General features: G+C 40.4%; 1 protein-coding gene across 3 annotated transcripts in view; it reads right to left on the reverse strand.

Annotated features, from left to right (window-relative positions):
* Nucleotides 1-16942, reverse strand: part of epha7 (eph receptor A7) — a 252648-nt gene that overhangs the window by 41162 nt on the left and 194544 nt on the right. For all 3 annotated transcript variants that reach the window (XM_080192638.1, XM_080192637.1, XM_080192636.1), the window contains exons 6-7: nt 10017-10141; nt 5310-5478 (exon numbers count right to left, since the gene is read on the reverse strand). In XM_080192638.1, the coding sequence (XP_080048764.1) occupies nt 5310-5478; nt 10017-10141 (294 nt within the window). The remainder of the gene's footprint in view (nt 1-5309; nt 5479-10016; nt 10142-16942) is intronic.

Consider the following 16942-nt stretch of genomic DNA (forward strand, 5'->3'; position numbering starts at 1 on the left):
CTGGAGACTGGCATATGTCATAGAGTCATAGAGGTTTACAGAATGGAAACAGGCCCTTCGGCCTAATTTGTCCATGCCACCCTTTTAGTGCAGCGTCCCGCTCAACACTATCGGCCTCCCGGTTGCTAGCCAGCTTGATTACTGGCTAGCCTCATGACCCCCACAAAGCTCTCTAACACCCCCATGGCCCGATCTCCCATCCGCCCCCCCATTGCTCTCCCCCACCCCCCCACTGCAGTCCAGATGCCCTCAGCAGGCTGACTCCCCCCCTCCACCCACTCAACCCGATGGCCAGCCCTGATTGCTAGTCCCCGCCCCCCCATCCCCAATGCAGTGTGGCAGCAGGATCCCCTCTCTAACCTCACCATTCTCCCTAACAGGCCCCAATCCCATCAGGCCCCACTCATTAGTCTCCACCCCCATAAGCCCGATGGACAGTGCAAAGGCACCCCCTATGCATTGGCACTTTGCCCCTTGGGCACTGCCAGGGGTCTCAGGCTGGCACTGTCAAGGTAACAATGCCCAGGAGGCATCAGCCACCCCATCATTTGACCCTCTGGGGGGGCCCTAATTGCCCCCCACTTCAGTTCTAGGCCCTCTAATCATATTTAAAATACATGGTAATTAGCATTACCATAATTTATTCGCCTCCCCTCTGATTTCCGGCACAGATGTGATGCCACTGGAAATCTGGTGCTGGGAAACACCAGCAGACTGGGACGGCCAGTGTGGATCCCACACATTGGGCAATGCTGGAATTTCCCAACCTACAGGAGGGGTGTGAGAATCGCCCATCCCCGCCAGTTTCTATATATTACAAAATTTTTAAAATTCTGCAGTTAAAAAATAAGTGTTTGTTAATTCACACACACTTGTTGACCTAAGTAAGAATTGTGCAGCATGATTTCACTGTCCATCATTATCACAGTAGGGGGTCCAATCAGATCAGTTTTCAGTTTGATTGATAGCTCCTGATAGTTACAAAGTCTTTGATGTGGGGCTAAGAAACATTTGTTTTTATAAGGAATTACACACTTGAAGTAACTTTGCTTTTACAAGGGATTAACTACTTGAATCAATTTAAAGGTAGTAAATATTATTTTCATCAGTGTTTTTTCAATAGTGGAGTTATCAATAGATATAGAAATTCCCTGAGGTCTGCCCATGGTGGATATTGGGTTAGTTGACATGGAGGGAGTAAAAGGCACATAGTTTGGGTGGGGCCATAGGTTGCCATGAATTGGTATGGGGCTATAAAGAGGCGGGGGGGGGGGGAGGTGAGTAAAGGGGTATGACATGGCATGAATGGAGCATGAGGAGTGTGTGGGGGTTTGAGAAGGTGTGAGGGGTGAGTGCTAGAGGGTTTTTTAAGATTTTAGGCTTTTTCTTATAAGCCCTGGGGCGTTGATGTCAGTTTTCCACATAGCCCACATCGGCACCTGGCAGCCCGTTTGCCTACCTCTACACTGTTTAAGGGTTCAGCGGGCTCGATGCCTTGTAATACCTACCCTTGCAACAGGACAAAAATTAAAACATCTAGGACACATTCTGCTGAGTCGGGAGAGCGAAAACCTAAGCCTGAATTTTCAAATGGCAAATTCACTTACTGAAGCCAATTTAGGTATCAGGACAACAGTTCGATTTTTATCATGCTTGCAGAAAGATGTCTCCCTGCACAGTCACACAGTGATAATAAAGCTATATTCAGAAAATATGTGCACTTTTTTTTAAGGAACTTAGGAACGTTGGCAGTAATGAGATTTCTTGGTCTCTCGCTGATTTTCTCCACTGAAATTAGGTCGAGCTGTAGTCCCCAAATAGTTCCTGCAGTGGACAAATTTGGATGTTTCTACAAATCAGTCTAGTTGGTGCCAGCTAACTATTTAATTGTGAAGATCTAGCTGGAAGGCCTAAAGATTTAGTCACAGACGAAATGATTACTTACTACCTTTAACTGCTTGCCATTGATACTGAATGCTTAAATTCCCAGTTCCTCACTTAGTTTGATTGCAAGACGAAGAGTGAGTGCCAGGGAGTAATGAAGTAGTGTACTTATCATAAGCAAAGCAATTACAACAATGTTATCTAATTAAGAAAATCTGAGCCGATTGGAAAGCTAATAATATGCCCATATGCAAGTGCAATGAAATAAGAGAAAAAGAGGACATCAATGAAATCTTAAAGGCTTCCTGGGAAGTGTCAGTCCCAAATGGGTTGACCCTAACACTACAGGTGAAGGTTGAGCTTGAGGCAAGATTAGAAAATTACTGAGTTAATCTACTTATGTTGGTGGGAGATGAAGGGTGCCCATAGGAAAAAAACTAGCGCTAAGGGAAATGATAGCTTAGTTAGGTAGGAATCAATTACATCAGTTCAGAAACCTTAATTAAACAATGTTTAACCATTCCTTTTCTTGCTCATAGCGTACAGTTGTGATATTGTTATTATCAAATCATTCACCAAAAGAATCATGCCATTCAAAATTAGTATTAGAAACATCAGGAGATGAGGAAACCAGTCAAGGAATTTGCATAAAATGATTTCATGTAATGGTGTAAGGCACTCAGAGGGATAAATTCTATGGCACACAACCGTTGTTCTACTTTTAAACTGCTCTGAAAGCATTCCTATCCATTGTAAAATGTAACTCCATTTGTGAAATAAATGCAAGTTAATGAGCACCAGGAGCATAATCACATTGGTTCAATTGTTGAATCCTAATGAGAAAACTTGAAATTGCTCCCTCATTTCTGATGGCATTTTATTTACATTAACTATTATGGAAAGGTTAAAGACATTATTGTTTGACTGACAGTGATTATTTGTGGTTCGCAGAAACACATTAAAATGTTAGCAATTATGATGTGACCAAGGCAAATTTATCAAGTGATAATGCACTGATTACAGAAAAATAGGTCAGCGTGCGCCAGCTAATACAGACTGCATTCAACATGTACATCATAAAGTGCAGTCAATATAAGTGATATCAGTATATATCGCACAATACAACCAGTATATAATAACACTGGTATTACATAATGTATGATACAGCATTTATCATACAAGAAAATCAATATGTAGTCAATACTATAGGTACATATCATACCACACATTCAACATACAATAGTAATGTTAGCATACATCACAATTCTGCAGTTTCAACATGGAACACCATTGAATTGCAACTTACGTAATATAATCAAGCATTAAAGTTAGTAATTGTTAACAGGTCGTGTATAATATATCAGTCACATGCAATTACAAAAATCAACTTCAGTGTCATTCTCAGTGCACGTAACAATCAGTACATAATAGCACTGTCAATGTACATCCTACGGCACAGTCAATATAACAGCCAATGTCAAATAGCCCTGTCAGTAAATGGCATAACTAGTGTCCAAATAACAATCAGTATAGAGTAATTTGTCAATTCATATAAGAATCTGTACATAACAACAGCATGTATAATAATTAGTACATGGTTGCACTTTCAGCATATTTAACCTACTTGGCACACAGTTAGTGTCCATAATAATTAGTTTCGAAAACCATACAGGATTGTATTATTATGCAGCAGCCAGCATATGTCAGTAAATATCATGTAAAAGTATTATGTGAAATAAAATCAAAAAGTGCTGGGAAAATACAATAGATCTGGCAGCATCTTTGGAGAAACTTGCTTAACATGTTGAATCTGATATGATTCTTCTTTGGTCTGAAGAAGAATTAGATTAAACTTGAAACACAAACCCATTTCTCTCCCCACAGATTTGCCAGACCTATTGCCCGATCTGGAATTGGACGAGGGTGCGACAACGAAAATCTTCACTGTCCTCGGGTGGGAATTTCTAGTCTCGCCTGAGCGAGGCCGTAGAATCCCACCCGTTGAGTTTTTCCAGCACTTTGTATTTATTTCAGATTTACAGCATCTACAGTATTTTGATTTTATGTAAATGATGTGTTATATACGATGTTGATTATTCGTTAAAATGTATTAATCTTTGAGGCCATTGAAAGATGACTACTGATTCAGAACTATGCTTAAAAATTAAAACCATACAAAATCCATTGTTAAACTGACAAGACAAAATTATTTAGGCTCATTAGTATCTCTTTCTCAGCAAGCAGATTCAAGACCAAGACTTGGTAATTAGAGTTGATTGAAATGACCTTATGTAATGAGATTCTATTAAGAATCTTTCAGCACAAGAAACAAAAACAAAAGCAGCATATTTGGAAAAAAAAATGTTATTTTTGACTGCTCATGCCTTTTCTTAATGTTTGGGTTCTTCACCTGATTGTGGCTTCATGGATCCCAGTTGCCATCCGACACTTGAACTATCATTAAAAACTGGGGATTAAATTGGTGGATCAATTTGTGATGCTTCCAAGCAAGTGTCAACTAGAGGTTCAAGTCTTATAGCCAAGTCCAATCCAATTCTCACCCAATATCCACAGGCGTTGCCCTACCAACAAAACAGCTGAAAAACTAGACCCTGAGATAGACCTTAAGGCCCTCATTTACTATGAAGGTGCCATGAAGCCCAGGCAACATGAACCCAATTGTAGTCCCTCAGAAGACTTCTTGCACATCAGCTAAATTAGCACAGTCTCCCACTAGCACAGTGGTTAGCACTGCTGCCTCACAGTGCTAGAGACCCAGGTTCAATTCTGGCCTTGGATGATTCTGTGGACTTTGCATGTTCTCCCTGTATCTGCGTGGGTTTCGTCTAGGTGCTCTGGTTTGCTCCTACAAAGATGTGCAGATTAGGTTGATTGGCCATGCTCAATTACCTCTTAGTGACAGGGGGATTAGTAGGGTAAATATGTGGGATGCAGGGATAGTGCCTGGGTGGGATTGTTGACAATGCAGATTTGATAGGCTGAGTGGCCTTTTTCTGCATTGTAGGGCTTCTATAATTACTGATTCTTTGTGAGGTCCCAAGAAATGTCACCTGTCATGAAAGGAAGTTTGTCATTAAAATGTATGAATGCAACAATGCAACAATCTGGCTTATGAACACATTGGGAAGGATTGAACTTTGCACTTAAGAAATTGCAAACAGTGCATTAATCTTTCCCAATGAAAATATCTTCCCTTCTCCTCCCCTTGGTTTCTCACAGCTGTACAAAACTGTTAGAAACCAGAAGAGAATCCATTGCTGGGCCGTAGCCACGGCTGACCATGAAGGACAGTCTGGGTTAACTTACCTTGGCCTTCTCTCTTACTAATTTTCAATAAGGCTCATCTGCCTTGAGCATTGTTTTTTGGCCTGAAAGCACAGAAGGGCAATTTTCACAGCTCTTACCTGTACTCTCCTCAAGTGTTAGGACCTCCAGTCTGGGACTGTAGTTCCCATAGCCAGCAGTGGTGAATGCTCGGATCTGAAATATGTAAGCTGTGCCTGGTTTCAGGTTATTAATGGTAGTTGATGTTGAGGTAGCTTTGACTGTGGAGTAAGTGCGCTCTTTTAGATTCTGAAAAACAAATAACTTGTATTAAAGAGTGCCGCAAGATTTTTAAAAATGGAGAGAGGACATTTATGATTAGAGTTATTGTATTTAGAAAATTAATGTCTCTTAATCTTTTGAAACATGTGCACAACAATCATGATGGAATATTCCCGAATGAGTTAAAGGGAGTTTATTTAGCTAAAAGATTTAAATAACAACCACAAACCACTAGACCTTCCATGTTACAGCCTGTGACATCATCTAAACTTTGTGATTAAATTATAGCCTTTGAAATTTACCCTGGGAATCTACTATATTCTATCTTGCTGCATCCAATCTTGTTAAAATCGGCTTTTTAAAGCTTATTCGAGTCTATTATTTTGATACTTTCATCTTAGTTCAGATTAAATCTCTCAAAAGGAAGAACCCAGCCTCCAAAGTGTCTTTGTCTAATGCACAGAATTCAGCTCCAGTATCTAGTTCCAACACTAATTCATTTTTATCACTTCATCTGCACAACAAAAACAAGCTTCAAAGCGAATGCTTTCCACTTAGTGGAGAGAAGTCATTTACTGTTGTGGAGGGAGTGCGAGCAACGTTTTGCCACCAGGTGGAATTACTCCCTGGGGGTTTGTTATTGGTATATCAAGCAGTTATCTGCTATTTTAATCTGATTAGTTAACGTCTGAAAGGTTAGATACCAATTTTCTGTTGCAGCTAGGTGATATCACTACACTGATATTGCCCTTACCAATCACACTGTTATGACTATGGTTGTTTATGGACACTAATGACTATCAGGCCACACTCCTTGCTCACAGCTGGAGGTCCTTTGAGATTTGGTTGATTATTGACAATGTCAGTCTCAAAAGTGAAGGCAAAAACTACACATAGGCGCAAACACAGCACCCAGCACAATTTCACACTCGTGATTCTCCAGGTAGTGCTGAATGCTGCAATGCAGCAGTGACAGTGTGTATGAGGTGGGAACGGAAGTGAAATAATAAAAGCTGATGTAAAACCCTAGAACACTAGAAAATGGGCATAAAAACCTAGGCTGTCAGATAGTAGAAGGAGAATAGGGAGGTATGGAAACACATTCCAAGGGTTGCCACTTGTGGCAGAATGCAACATGACCAACCTAGGACAATGCATTCGTGAGGTGCCACTTTTCCAAGAGTTTATTTGGTGCTCAGTTTGTAAAACCATTTTCTTGCTTCAATTGACCTATTAAAAAGCTCCCTTTGTTTCATATTCTCTAATGATTCTATCAAGTTCAGCCTCTGAGACCTAAAAGCATATCTGGTGACAATTGCTGAGATCTGGTTGGATGCATTCAGGATTACCTCACTCATCTTTTGGCAACAAATTTTAGGATCTGGAGGTAAAGACAATCCCAAGTTGATGACAAACCAGCTCCATCAAATCCTCTTCTTCCCTTCTTCCATCCTCATGACCTGCACCAAGTGTGAGAAGCTTCACTCTTTCACCTCCTTTCACCTGATGCTCCTCACCAATCTTCCCCTTATCCCAGCAACAAATTTGTATCAAGAGGCAGCTCCTCCCCTCAGAACACAGCAGGCCCATCTCCTTCAGCAAGCTGGACTATTCTGACCCCAACCTGTGGCACACAACTATCTATCCTTTGCCCAATTCTCACTGATGTGACAAATGGCTCCCTTTTCCCACGATCTGTTTCTTACCCTTCAAAACAGTTCTCATCAACCTTATTCATAGAGTCATAGAATCATAGAGGTTCACAGCATGGAAACAGGCTCTTCAGCCCAACTAGTCCATGTTACCTTTTTTTTAAACCCTAAGCTAGTCCCAATTGCCTGCATTTGGCCCATATCCCTTTATACTCATCTTACCCATGTAACTGTCTAAATGCTTTTTAGAAGACAAAATTGTGCCCACCTCTACTACTACCTCTGGCAGCTTGTTCCAAACACTCACCACCCTCCGTATGAAAAAATTGCCCCTCTGGACACTTTTGTATCTCTCCCCTCTCACCTTAAACCAATGCCCTCTACTTTTAGACTCACCAACCTTTGGGAAAGGATATTGACTATCTAGCTGATCTATGCCCCTCATTATTTTATAGACCTCTATAAGATCACCCCTCAGCCTTCTATGGTCCAGAGAAAAAAGTCCCAGTCTATCCAACCTCTTCTTATAACTCAAACCATCAAGTCCTGGCAGCATCCTAGTAAATTTTTTCTGCACTCTTTCTAGTTTAATAATATCCTTTCTATAATGGGGTGACCAGAACTGTACACAATATTCTAAGTGTGGCCTTACCAATGTCTTGTACAACTTAAACAAACATCTCAACTCCTGTATCCAATGTTCTGACCACCACCCTGTCCACTTGTGACTCCAGTTTCAAGAAGCTATGAACATGTACCCATATTCAAAAAGTCCTCACTTTCAACCATTCTATTCTTCCTATCCAAGGTTTCAAGCAGAACATTTCAACTTTCAGTACCACACTCAATTCATCATTATCCCTTGTTTGCATCTCTTTTAATTGGTTTCCAGTCTGCCAACATACTCAGAGTGCAATAGTCAAGTCATTTACAACACATTTGTGATTGTCTCCCACTTCCTCCCTCCTGGACCTTTCCACTGCGTTCACCATAATTGGCCGCTCCATATTCTCCTACTGTGTCTCTTCCATAGTTCACCACTGTGACACTCGAGTTTCACTCTTAACTGTCTCAACACGGCAAACACATTTTGTACAAAGATTCTCTCCCTACCCATACATTGTCACTTCTGCGCTTCATCTGCCTCTCCTACCTACTCCTTATTTACATACTGTCTATCTACATCAATATTAGGCACTGTATCAGTTACATATGCATGTGAGCACCAGTTACCTCATTAAAGTCAAGATGGTGCTGTTTTAAGGGGACAGAATTGTCACTGTGATAAGGTAACTCTCCAGACTGTGGTACAACATTCACATTCAGAAGAATGCTTAATGATGCAAATGACAGCCAGCTCACTTGCATAATATGTTTTTATAATTTAATAAAGTAATTAATATTGTGGGAAGTATCAGAATGAGTTTACACTACACAATCTGAACTTTATATTTTGGTGGCCAATGCAAATTTGTTTCTTGCCAATCTTTTTGCCCTCCTCGCTTATTGAGCAACCTCATCCCTTTAAAATTATACGTTTTTAGCACAAAATGTTAAGACAAGTGATTGAACAACTCCTCCCTACAAGAAAGTTAAGGTGAGAGTCTGCTGTCTGGAGTGACATGAGAAAGTATAATTCACTAACATTTGGACCTTAGGAAGGTGGGCACTCTCATTGGGCGCTGTTAATATGCCTGGTGGACACTGCCTGGCCATGCCCCGACTACCCGGGGGTTTCAACGACCTCTAAGCCCCTTGGCATGGCCATTGCACCTGGTCTTTGCTGGTGGAGATCAGTACTGATTCTCGCTATTCTTGCACCATTTCCGAAGGTCGGAAGATCTGATTTGTGCCATTAGAAGGGGACCAGGATGACTGCTAACCACTTAGCACCGAGCATGGAGCCAGTTTTTAGGCCCGCATGCTATTTGCTAGGATTGGTGCAATCTGTAGCAGGTACAGCAAGGTCGGTAAATCACTCCCCAAGTATTATTCTAATCCAACGTTTGGGAACAGATTTTAGTCCCCCATTGGAGATAGGAATCAGGTTGTGAAATGCTGAAATTATTATTTTGCTGAAGAAAGAATTTTTCTCTCCCTTCACGTGGCTTTTTCGTGGGTCAGGAAGACAGTTGAAGACACTTTCCGGTCCCGCCCGCCACTGGAATCATAAAGGGCTGGACTGAAAATTTAATGGATGATTTATAGGTCACTTAGCTTCAGGCAGGAATTTCTGGTCTGGTGCAACAGGAAAGTTCTGCCCCTTGAGTACAGAATGAACATGCATCACTTCTGAGGTTGGGGCTGCCATTGTGAGGAGCAGAGGGAATTTGGATTTCCTCCTCCTGTGCTGGTGCGAGTTTTGGTGGCTCAAAAATGCACCTCCTTAGGATTATCCTATTGAAGAGTTGATTGCATTTTGACAGGTAACTATTAAATGAGCGGGATCTTGAGCCCCACACTCAGTACACAGGATTGCCAGCGGGGGCACAAAATTGGGAGAAAACCAGAAATTGCGAACCTCACGGTTTCTTACTTTTCCCGCCTCTTAATGGTGACATAATCAGGGTCACACCCTGATTTTAAGACATTTTAATAATTTTACGTGTAATTATGTAATCCCCTCACCACATGACTTCCCCCCTCACAGTATATTCACATCTCTGTGACATGACACCCCAACAGGTTGTTAAAAAAAGAGAGCAGCTACTGAGCATTGGGGGTGGAACTGCTGATGGTGCTTGTACGCGGGGATGGATTGGGGTATCATACACATTTCTGATCTGAGCCACTTCAATACTTTTCATCAAAGAAATTAGCATTATTTGTTGAAAACAGTCTTAAATGCTTTGCTTTGAGGCTTTTGAAAGATCATTAAACTGTGGGTACAGGTAACGTGTGTGCAGCCCTCACCTTTTCATAGTACTTGATTTCATATGCTGTGATGACTCCATTGGGATGCTCTGGTTCCTTCCAGGAGAGATTGACAGTCCTCTGCTGCACTCTATCCTTCACAACGCCGCTAACTTGTGATGGAGCTGTTTGGGTAGGTAATGTCAATAAGCGCCACACAAACTCACTCCAAGATTGAAACAAAAAAAGATCAAAACCAATCAGCCATTTATTCCTGCAGTTTCATTAAAATACTTCCCATTGTCTTCATTTGTGAATCTTATGAATATTCAAATCAGAGCTCATTAATGTTTATAGATATTATAAAAATTTAAATTAAACTACAAATATGGGAAGATGGTTTTGATCAACACAATGCAAAATAACAATGACTTGATCTGGAGAGACAATTATGCAAATTTATTTAAATTCTGGGAACAAAAATACCTGAAGATTATTGTTGTAGTAAAGAAGAGAGGGCAGGATTGTTTCTCTGAAATATGTTTTTCTGTCTGCACAATTACTCAAAACTACCCAACAGTCATTTGTTTTTTGCTTTCCTCGCTCCTATTTTCTGACTTGATAAAATAACTATAGTCATAACAGCAGCCCACTTGTGGCAGGTGTGAAGTATATGCCCTGACTATTTATCTTCTCTATCTGCATGAACTTGCTTTGGTAGTTTTTAAACTGGAATCTATTAAGATGTTTGTTGGCTCAAAATAATATCCTTAATAAAGTAGCTTTTTTATCATCAAAAAAATTACCCAGGAATAGTGATGTTTAGGACTTCTTTACAGTCAAGTGTGGACAGGCTGCAGTGGAGACATCTCTCACCCCAAATCCCCAGGTGAGTATTCCACTGAGGGATTTGCATTATGTTCTCTTAGAAAAAGGCCAGAAAATTGTGTGCAAGTTATAGAGTCATAGAGATATACAGCACGAAAACAGGCCTCTTGGCCCAGCTCATCCATGCTGACCTCTTCTCGTGTGTGCTCAGCAAACCCTTTGGAAAAGAGGGATAAATGGCCAAAGTTGCACAGGGAGATTAGAAGAAGCTGTTAGAAAATTTTGAGCTACTGTAATTTTTCAGTCATAATATTTTTAAAATTAGGTAATGAGTTATAACTGAGCTTTCTTAAACATGCAATTTAGCCTTTATAAACTTGATTATTTGTTCTTGTTGAACTGGTCAGTAATATGGTGCATTAACCTTTTTCTGAGTATAAATATCATTACTTCAACAAATAAAACCATACCATTGCTTTAATTATTGTGTTTTGTGCTGTACAAGGTGTCCCATAACATTGAATACCATAAGCCTGCATGATGAAAGTGGGCAAGATATATTGTTTTAACATGGTGCAATGCTATGTTATAAAATGATTTCTAATGTATTGTATTGAGAAACAAATGGAAAATGAACTTAGAGGAAAAGGGAAAAAAGAAAATCAGAACAGTTTAAGCAAATGTGAAAAAAGAATTCTCCCCTCTCAATGCCAAAAAACTGCTAAAGTATGAAACCTTTCCCTCCTATCAGAAGGAGGTTCACTAGGTTGTTTTACTTGAGAGATGTGAGCAGCAGGATGTTACAACCACTGTTTAATATCTCAGTCTTGGTGTAATATTTCACCATAGCTTATATCTGCTCCTTGACCAAACTGTCATAGTGAAGAAATGCAGACAACACATTTTTTTAGCATCCACAAATCAATCCCAGTAGCCATATATCAGTGACAATACAAAACCCCGTGACAATTCCAGTCATTCCCGAGATCAAGCTCTATAGGGAATAAGAATAGATTTGATTCAAGAAACATATCACTATAGCACAAGCCAAGAGATTATGCAAAGTAGAAATAGGGGACCCTCTTTGAGTTCTTTTGAGTCCCCCTTTTCCAATACAACAGGCAATTCAATGTCAAGCATAGATTATCCAGATTAAAAATAAATTCTTAATAATCTACCATAATATTCTATGGCAACGGCTCTCAAAATTGTTCTTTGGGAGGAGAGCACTGGGTATGATTCTTTAATAAGACACATTGCTCTTCATCAATTATTTGAAGTTGATCTTTAATTCTTTTCTCTCATTTACTCTCCACTGGGGTAAACAACAGTCATCTGCTTCAGTCGTTAAAATGATATCCCATGGGTACTGAGTTCAAAAATTACTTGCAGATTACCACACATCCTCCCCTCCACTTCCCCTTTGCCACCATCCCCTGAGACTTCAGGATCCTCATGAGTTGCTCATTTAATCTCCGTTGTTCAGACTACTGTCATCCATTCTTGTGACAGCTGTCAATTTTATCCTGAAGATTTATGACCTGGTAACCCATAAAGCTCTTGATGTTCATTTCCTAGGCCATAGGCAAAGTGACAATGACAAAGTTTCCTTGTTGTAATTGATGCACTTGTTTCCAACTACTTATTCACATAAATTATAGGGCTGGTAATACAGGGAGCCACGAATAAGATGCAAAAGCAAAGAATTTTCAATGTTGACTCTAATGTTTAATAGCAATTAATCTAAATGTTTCCCTCATCAAAATTAATAACCCTTTGGACTTCATTGTTAAAAAAAAATCCATGCCAATGATCCCAAAGGATCCTTTTATTGTTTAGTATTCCAATCTGCTGATATAGAGATTGGTGCAGTGGCCACCTCATGTGAGAAAATAGCATTCCTGACTGTCTGCTAATTGACGTCAGTAAGTTACTGTCCTCGGTAAGGGGATGTCAGTGGCTTAGTGACTGGAAACTGTTGCCCACTGACATTGAAAAGCACTGGTCTGTGAAGGCTAGATGATAAGATTTCTTGTTTCTAAAATGAGATTCTCAAGTCTATAATAAAGTAACTTCGAACTGATTTCCAAAGTATGAAGGCATGAAAACCCTTCAGATTACTAATGGGAATACAAAAGCTCAACATCAGCTTAAACTTGAGTGTTGCCGAAAGAGAGAGGCGTGTCAAAGCTTTTCATCTTGCACTCATCAGGACACTTCACAAGAATGCAAACGGGAAAACAATTCATACTGAATGAAAAAAGAGTGCTGATTGGTTGGCAAGTGGACTCTGATTGTTCGAAGCATTGCCATTCACACATTCTCCCTGTGGGATGCACACTTAATATTTTGTAAGTAGTAGCCTCTGTGAATATTGTGTTGGTCATTATCTTTGAATTTAGGTGAAGCAAGTCACACATCTTTTAGTAAGCAAGAAATGCAGTGTATGCACAATGATGCATAACTACTACTGCATGTGTGGTTTGGATGTGTCTCTCCTCATAGTATGTAAACAGACTATTGATAATAAACTAGAAGTCCAGGATCCCATCTATGATTCCCAAAACTTAAATCCAATAATATTGATCTGCAGCCTCTTTGTCAAATAAGGAAATATTTACCTTAAACCACATAAAACTACCACATCACATCTTAAATTCTAGGTTATCACAAGTGAGGTCTTTTGCATGCATTTAAATCAATACTTTAATCATCATTTTAACATCTGACCAGATTCAACAGGACTCAGTCAAGCAGAGAAAGACACTGACAGGTAACTGAGTAAGTCACTGTAGCAGAAAATGGTTTAGTTGTTATGCTTGTCCTAAACCATCTGTTTCCACAAAAACTTCTGTGACTGCGCTGAGACATTAAGGAATGTATTTGTGATCCTGAGCTCTCTATTAAAGGTTAATATGTTTAGTAAGTGCTCTGTGCCTGGGACCAGGCAGGAATGTATTATAAAAATGCCACTTGCGGAAATTGCAATGCTGTTTCCTGTCCACTGCTGGTTTCAACTTGACTCCTGATGTAGCACAGACAACACCAGTTGATCCAATTGTCTGTTAGATGGCAGCTTGCTGCACCATGTCTCAGCCAATTATGTGTGTGGCACAAGCTGAGTACCACTGAACCATCATTTCTGTTACTAGGATTTATAATCAGATGTTCCCTGCATTGGAAGCCCCTCGTATTGTGAGTCCTGTTTAGAAAATTGCGACCAAAGTGCTTAAGTGAACAGACAGAAATAAATATCTCTGGGATTGTGATGCCGCAAGCAGCATTCTTTGCGAGTGCCACATCCATGCTGGATATTCCCAATCAGACAAACAAACCTCAAAAAGCAATAGTAAAATTTTCATATAATGTTGATCTCCAATGTGGAAAAACACCCAGCAGCACAATGTTCAAAAAATGATTTATGTCTATGTACAGCTTTTTTGAGCTACAATGAATGAAACACTTGCATTATATAACACCACCATACTCCTCAGAAATGTCTCAAAGGTATCTCACAAAAAATGAATTACTTTTGATCACTGTTTTCTGTTGTTGAATCAGGGTGAAGTACAGGTGGCTACAGTTCAGTCACTCGGGTGGCAGTTCTGAAGGAATTTTAAGGTGATCAATTTGACACATTATCCAAAACATTTTAATGTTGTACAAAGAGTGACTTTTCCTGTTGCGTATCAGTGATAACAGGTTAAATGCCCCAATAACAACAATGAGGCTTAGCTTCTTTCAGAGAAAAAACACTTTTGCATAACTCTATCACTGTGATTGACCACATTTTATGAGAGTAAACAACTAGCTTATATGAAGCAGGGATTCACCAAGTTGTATTGGGTTGTCTTTCCTGAAATAAGTATAAGGTGTCCTACTGAAAATTAAATGAAAGCCATCCCAATGTGTTTAACAGTTTTACGCCAGATGAGTTTCAAAGCCTTGGCCTAACCTCCAATTTGTGAAACTTGGTTGGCCCAGCACTGCCTTACGAGGCTCAAGACCTGGCTGTAAACACATAACTCATACTATACTTCTCAAAATTAACTTCAGATCTTTCTAAATGACTGGTCAATATTAAACTTTAACTAATCCTGCTCAGTGCTGAGGTTTAGTAGATGTGATCTTCGATGTTTGATCCTATTGCTACAAACAGTTGAGATATCGTGGAGCTACATGCACTGCACAGCACCAGGGACCCGGGTTTGACTCCAGCCTCAGGTGACTGTGTGGAGTTTGCACGTTCTCCCTCAGTGTGCATGGGTTTCCTCCAGGTGCTTCGGTTTCCTCCTATAGTCCAAAGATGTGCAGGTTAGGTGGGTTGGCCATGTCAAATTGCTCCTTAGCGTCCAAAGAGATATAGTTTAGGGAAATTAGTGGGGTAAATATATGGGCTTGAGGGGTTAGGGCGTAGGTAAGATCCTCTGTCGAAGAGTGGGCGCAGGCTCGATGGGCTGAACGGCCTCCTTCTGCACTAGGATTCTATTTTATGATGCAGCAAGACATCACCACAAGATAATTCAATGATTTCTTTCTTGGTTCAATGAATTTTTTTAATGGTGCTTTCAGCTCATAGGAAGGCTGGATGGATCAGAGTCAAATATTGGCCATCAGCAGCTTTTGAGCCTTGTTGGTTGCCATTAATGTGCCCCATGGAGATGAGCGCTGTATACCTGGAATGCCGCTTAGGTGCTCCAATTATGTTATAGGGCAGCTAGCAATGTGCACCATATGCAAAGCCCTGTGTGCAATGTATGCGCACACTCCTAGCACACTATGCTGTGACAAGCCATACTTTGACACACTTGAGTGCTCTAGTCTCATGCCTCACCACTTGATTTAATACCTGCCATCCCTATTATCAGTCTTGCTTTTGCAAAAAAAATGTAATACATATGAAATAGCACATTGTTACAATGTGATTTTTCTCTTTCAATAATTTCACAGGGTTTCTGTAATCTGCACTGGCACACAATTAAAACCTCACCTTTTCCAAGACGTGTGACTATGGGCATCAACACAATTCAGCATTCTGTAATCTGCTGGCAGATTATCTTGTGCTCCGCATTCTCAAATAAATGGATATTGTACACAAGTCAGAAATATTTTAGAACTAATACATTTATTCACAATTAAATAGAAATGTTAGAAGCTAAAATAAATGCCATAGAAGAGTCTGACAAATACAACAGAGTACAATACTGAGCTTCATGAAAGGAATGAAATTATTTGTAACAATTTTCCTTGAACTTCTTGGGTTTGCTATTTGGACAAAATTATGTGCCTGTTTAAAATAACAATCAGTGAGGTCAGGTCTTTCAGCCTCTGCCTGGGTCAGGACCAGAGGTGAGTGTACACAGTGTTGTCAGTGGTACACTAGTTCTACAGCTCCTGCTCTGTGCCCCCATCGCCATGGGCCATTTTTCTAGAATCGGTATGGTCAGGGGGGTGGGGTGAATGGGGTGTGCCCACATAGAGGTTTATAGCATAGAAACAGGCCCTTTGGCTCAGCTTGTCCATGCTGCCCAGTTTTTAACCACAAAGCTAGTCCCAATTTTCCGCATTTGGTCCATATTCCTCTATGCTCATCTTACCCATGTAACTGTCTAAATGTTTTTAAAAGACAAAATTGTACCCATCTCTACTACTGCCTCTGCCAGCTTGTTCCAGACATTCACCACCGTCTGTGTGAAAAAAAAATCGCCCCTCTGGACCCTTGTGTCTCTCTCCTCTCACCCTATGCCTCTAATTTTAGACTCCCTAAAAGTGATGGGGAAGCTAACCAATTAAAGATTACTCTGCTGCTGAGTGGAACTTTCCAGTCATCCTCCAGGTACCCAAATGCTGCAGGGACCAGTTTGGAGGAGTTACCTAGCAGCAAAATTGTTGGAGGAGGGTATGTTGTTGAGGGGTGAGGGTTGGGGACATCCAAGCAATGCTCCAGGTAAGTTTAGAGGTCCTCACATCCTGTGCATGGATTCAGTTGCAACCACAGACTGCACTGAAGAGATGTTCATCCCCAACCCCAAAATCCATGGGTGTGGCCCAGTTATAAAGTTTTTTTTTAATTTTAATTTGAAACATTGAAGGGAGGGGTTTCTGGCTGTGCTGTTCTGTTGTTGCTTTCAAGCTGGAGGGTCTTGTGGCCCTCAAAC

Source organism: Carcharhinus amblyrhynchos, chromosome 7 (assembly GCF_965287045.1).
Source record: "Carcharhinus amblyrhynchos chromosome 7, sCarAmb.v2.hapA, whole genome shotgun sequence".
NCBI lineage: Eukaryota > Metazoa > Chordata > Chondrichthyes > Carcharhiniformes > Carcharhinidae > Carcharhinus > Carcharhinus amblyrhynchos.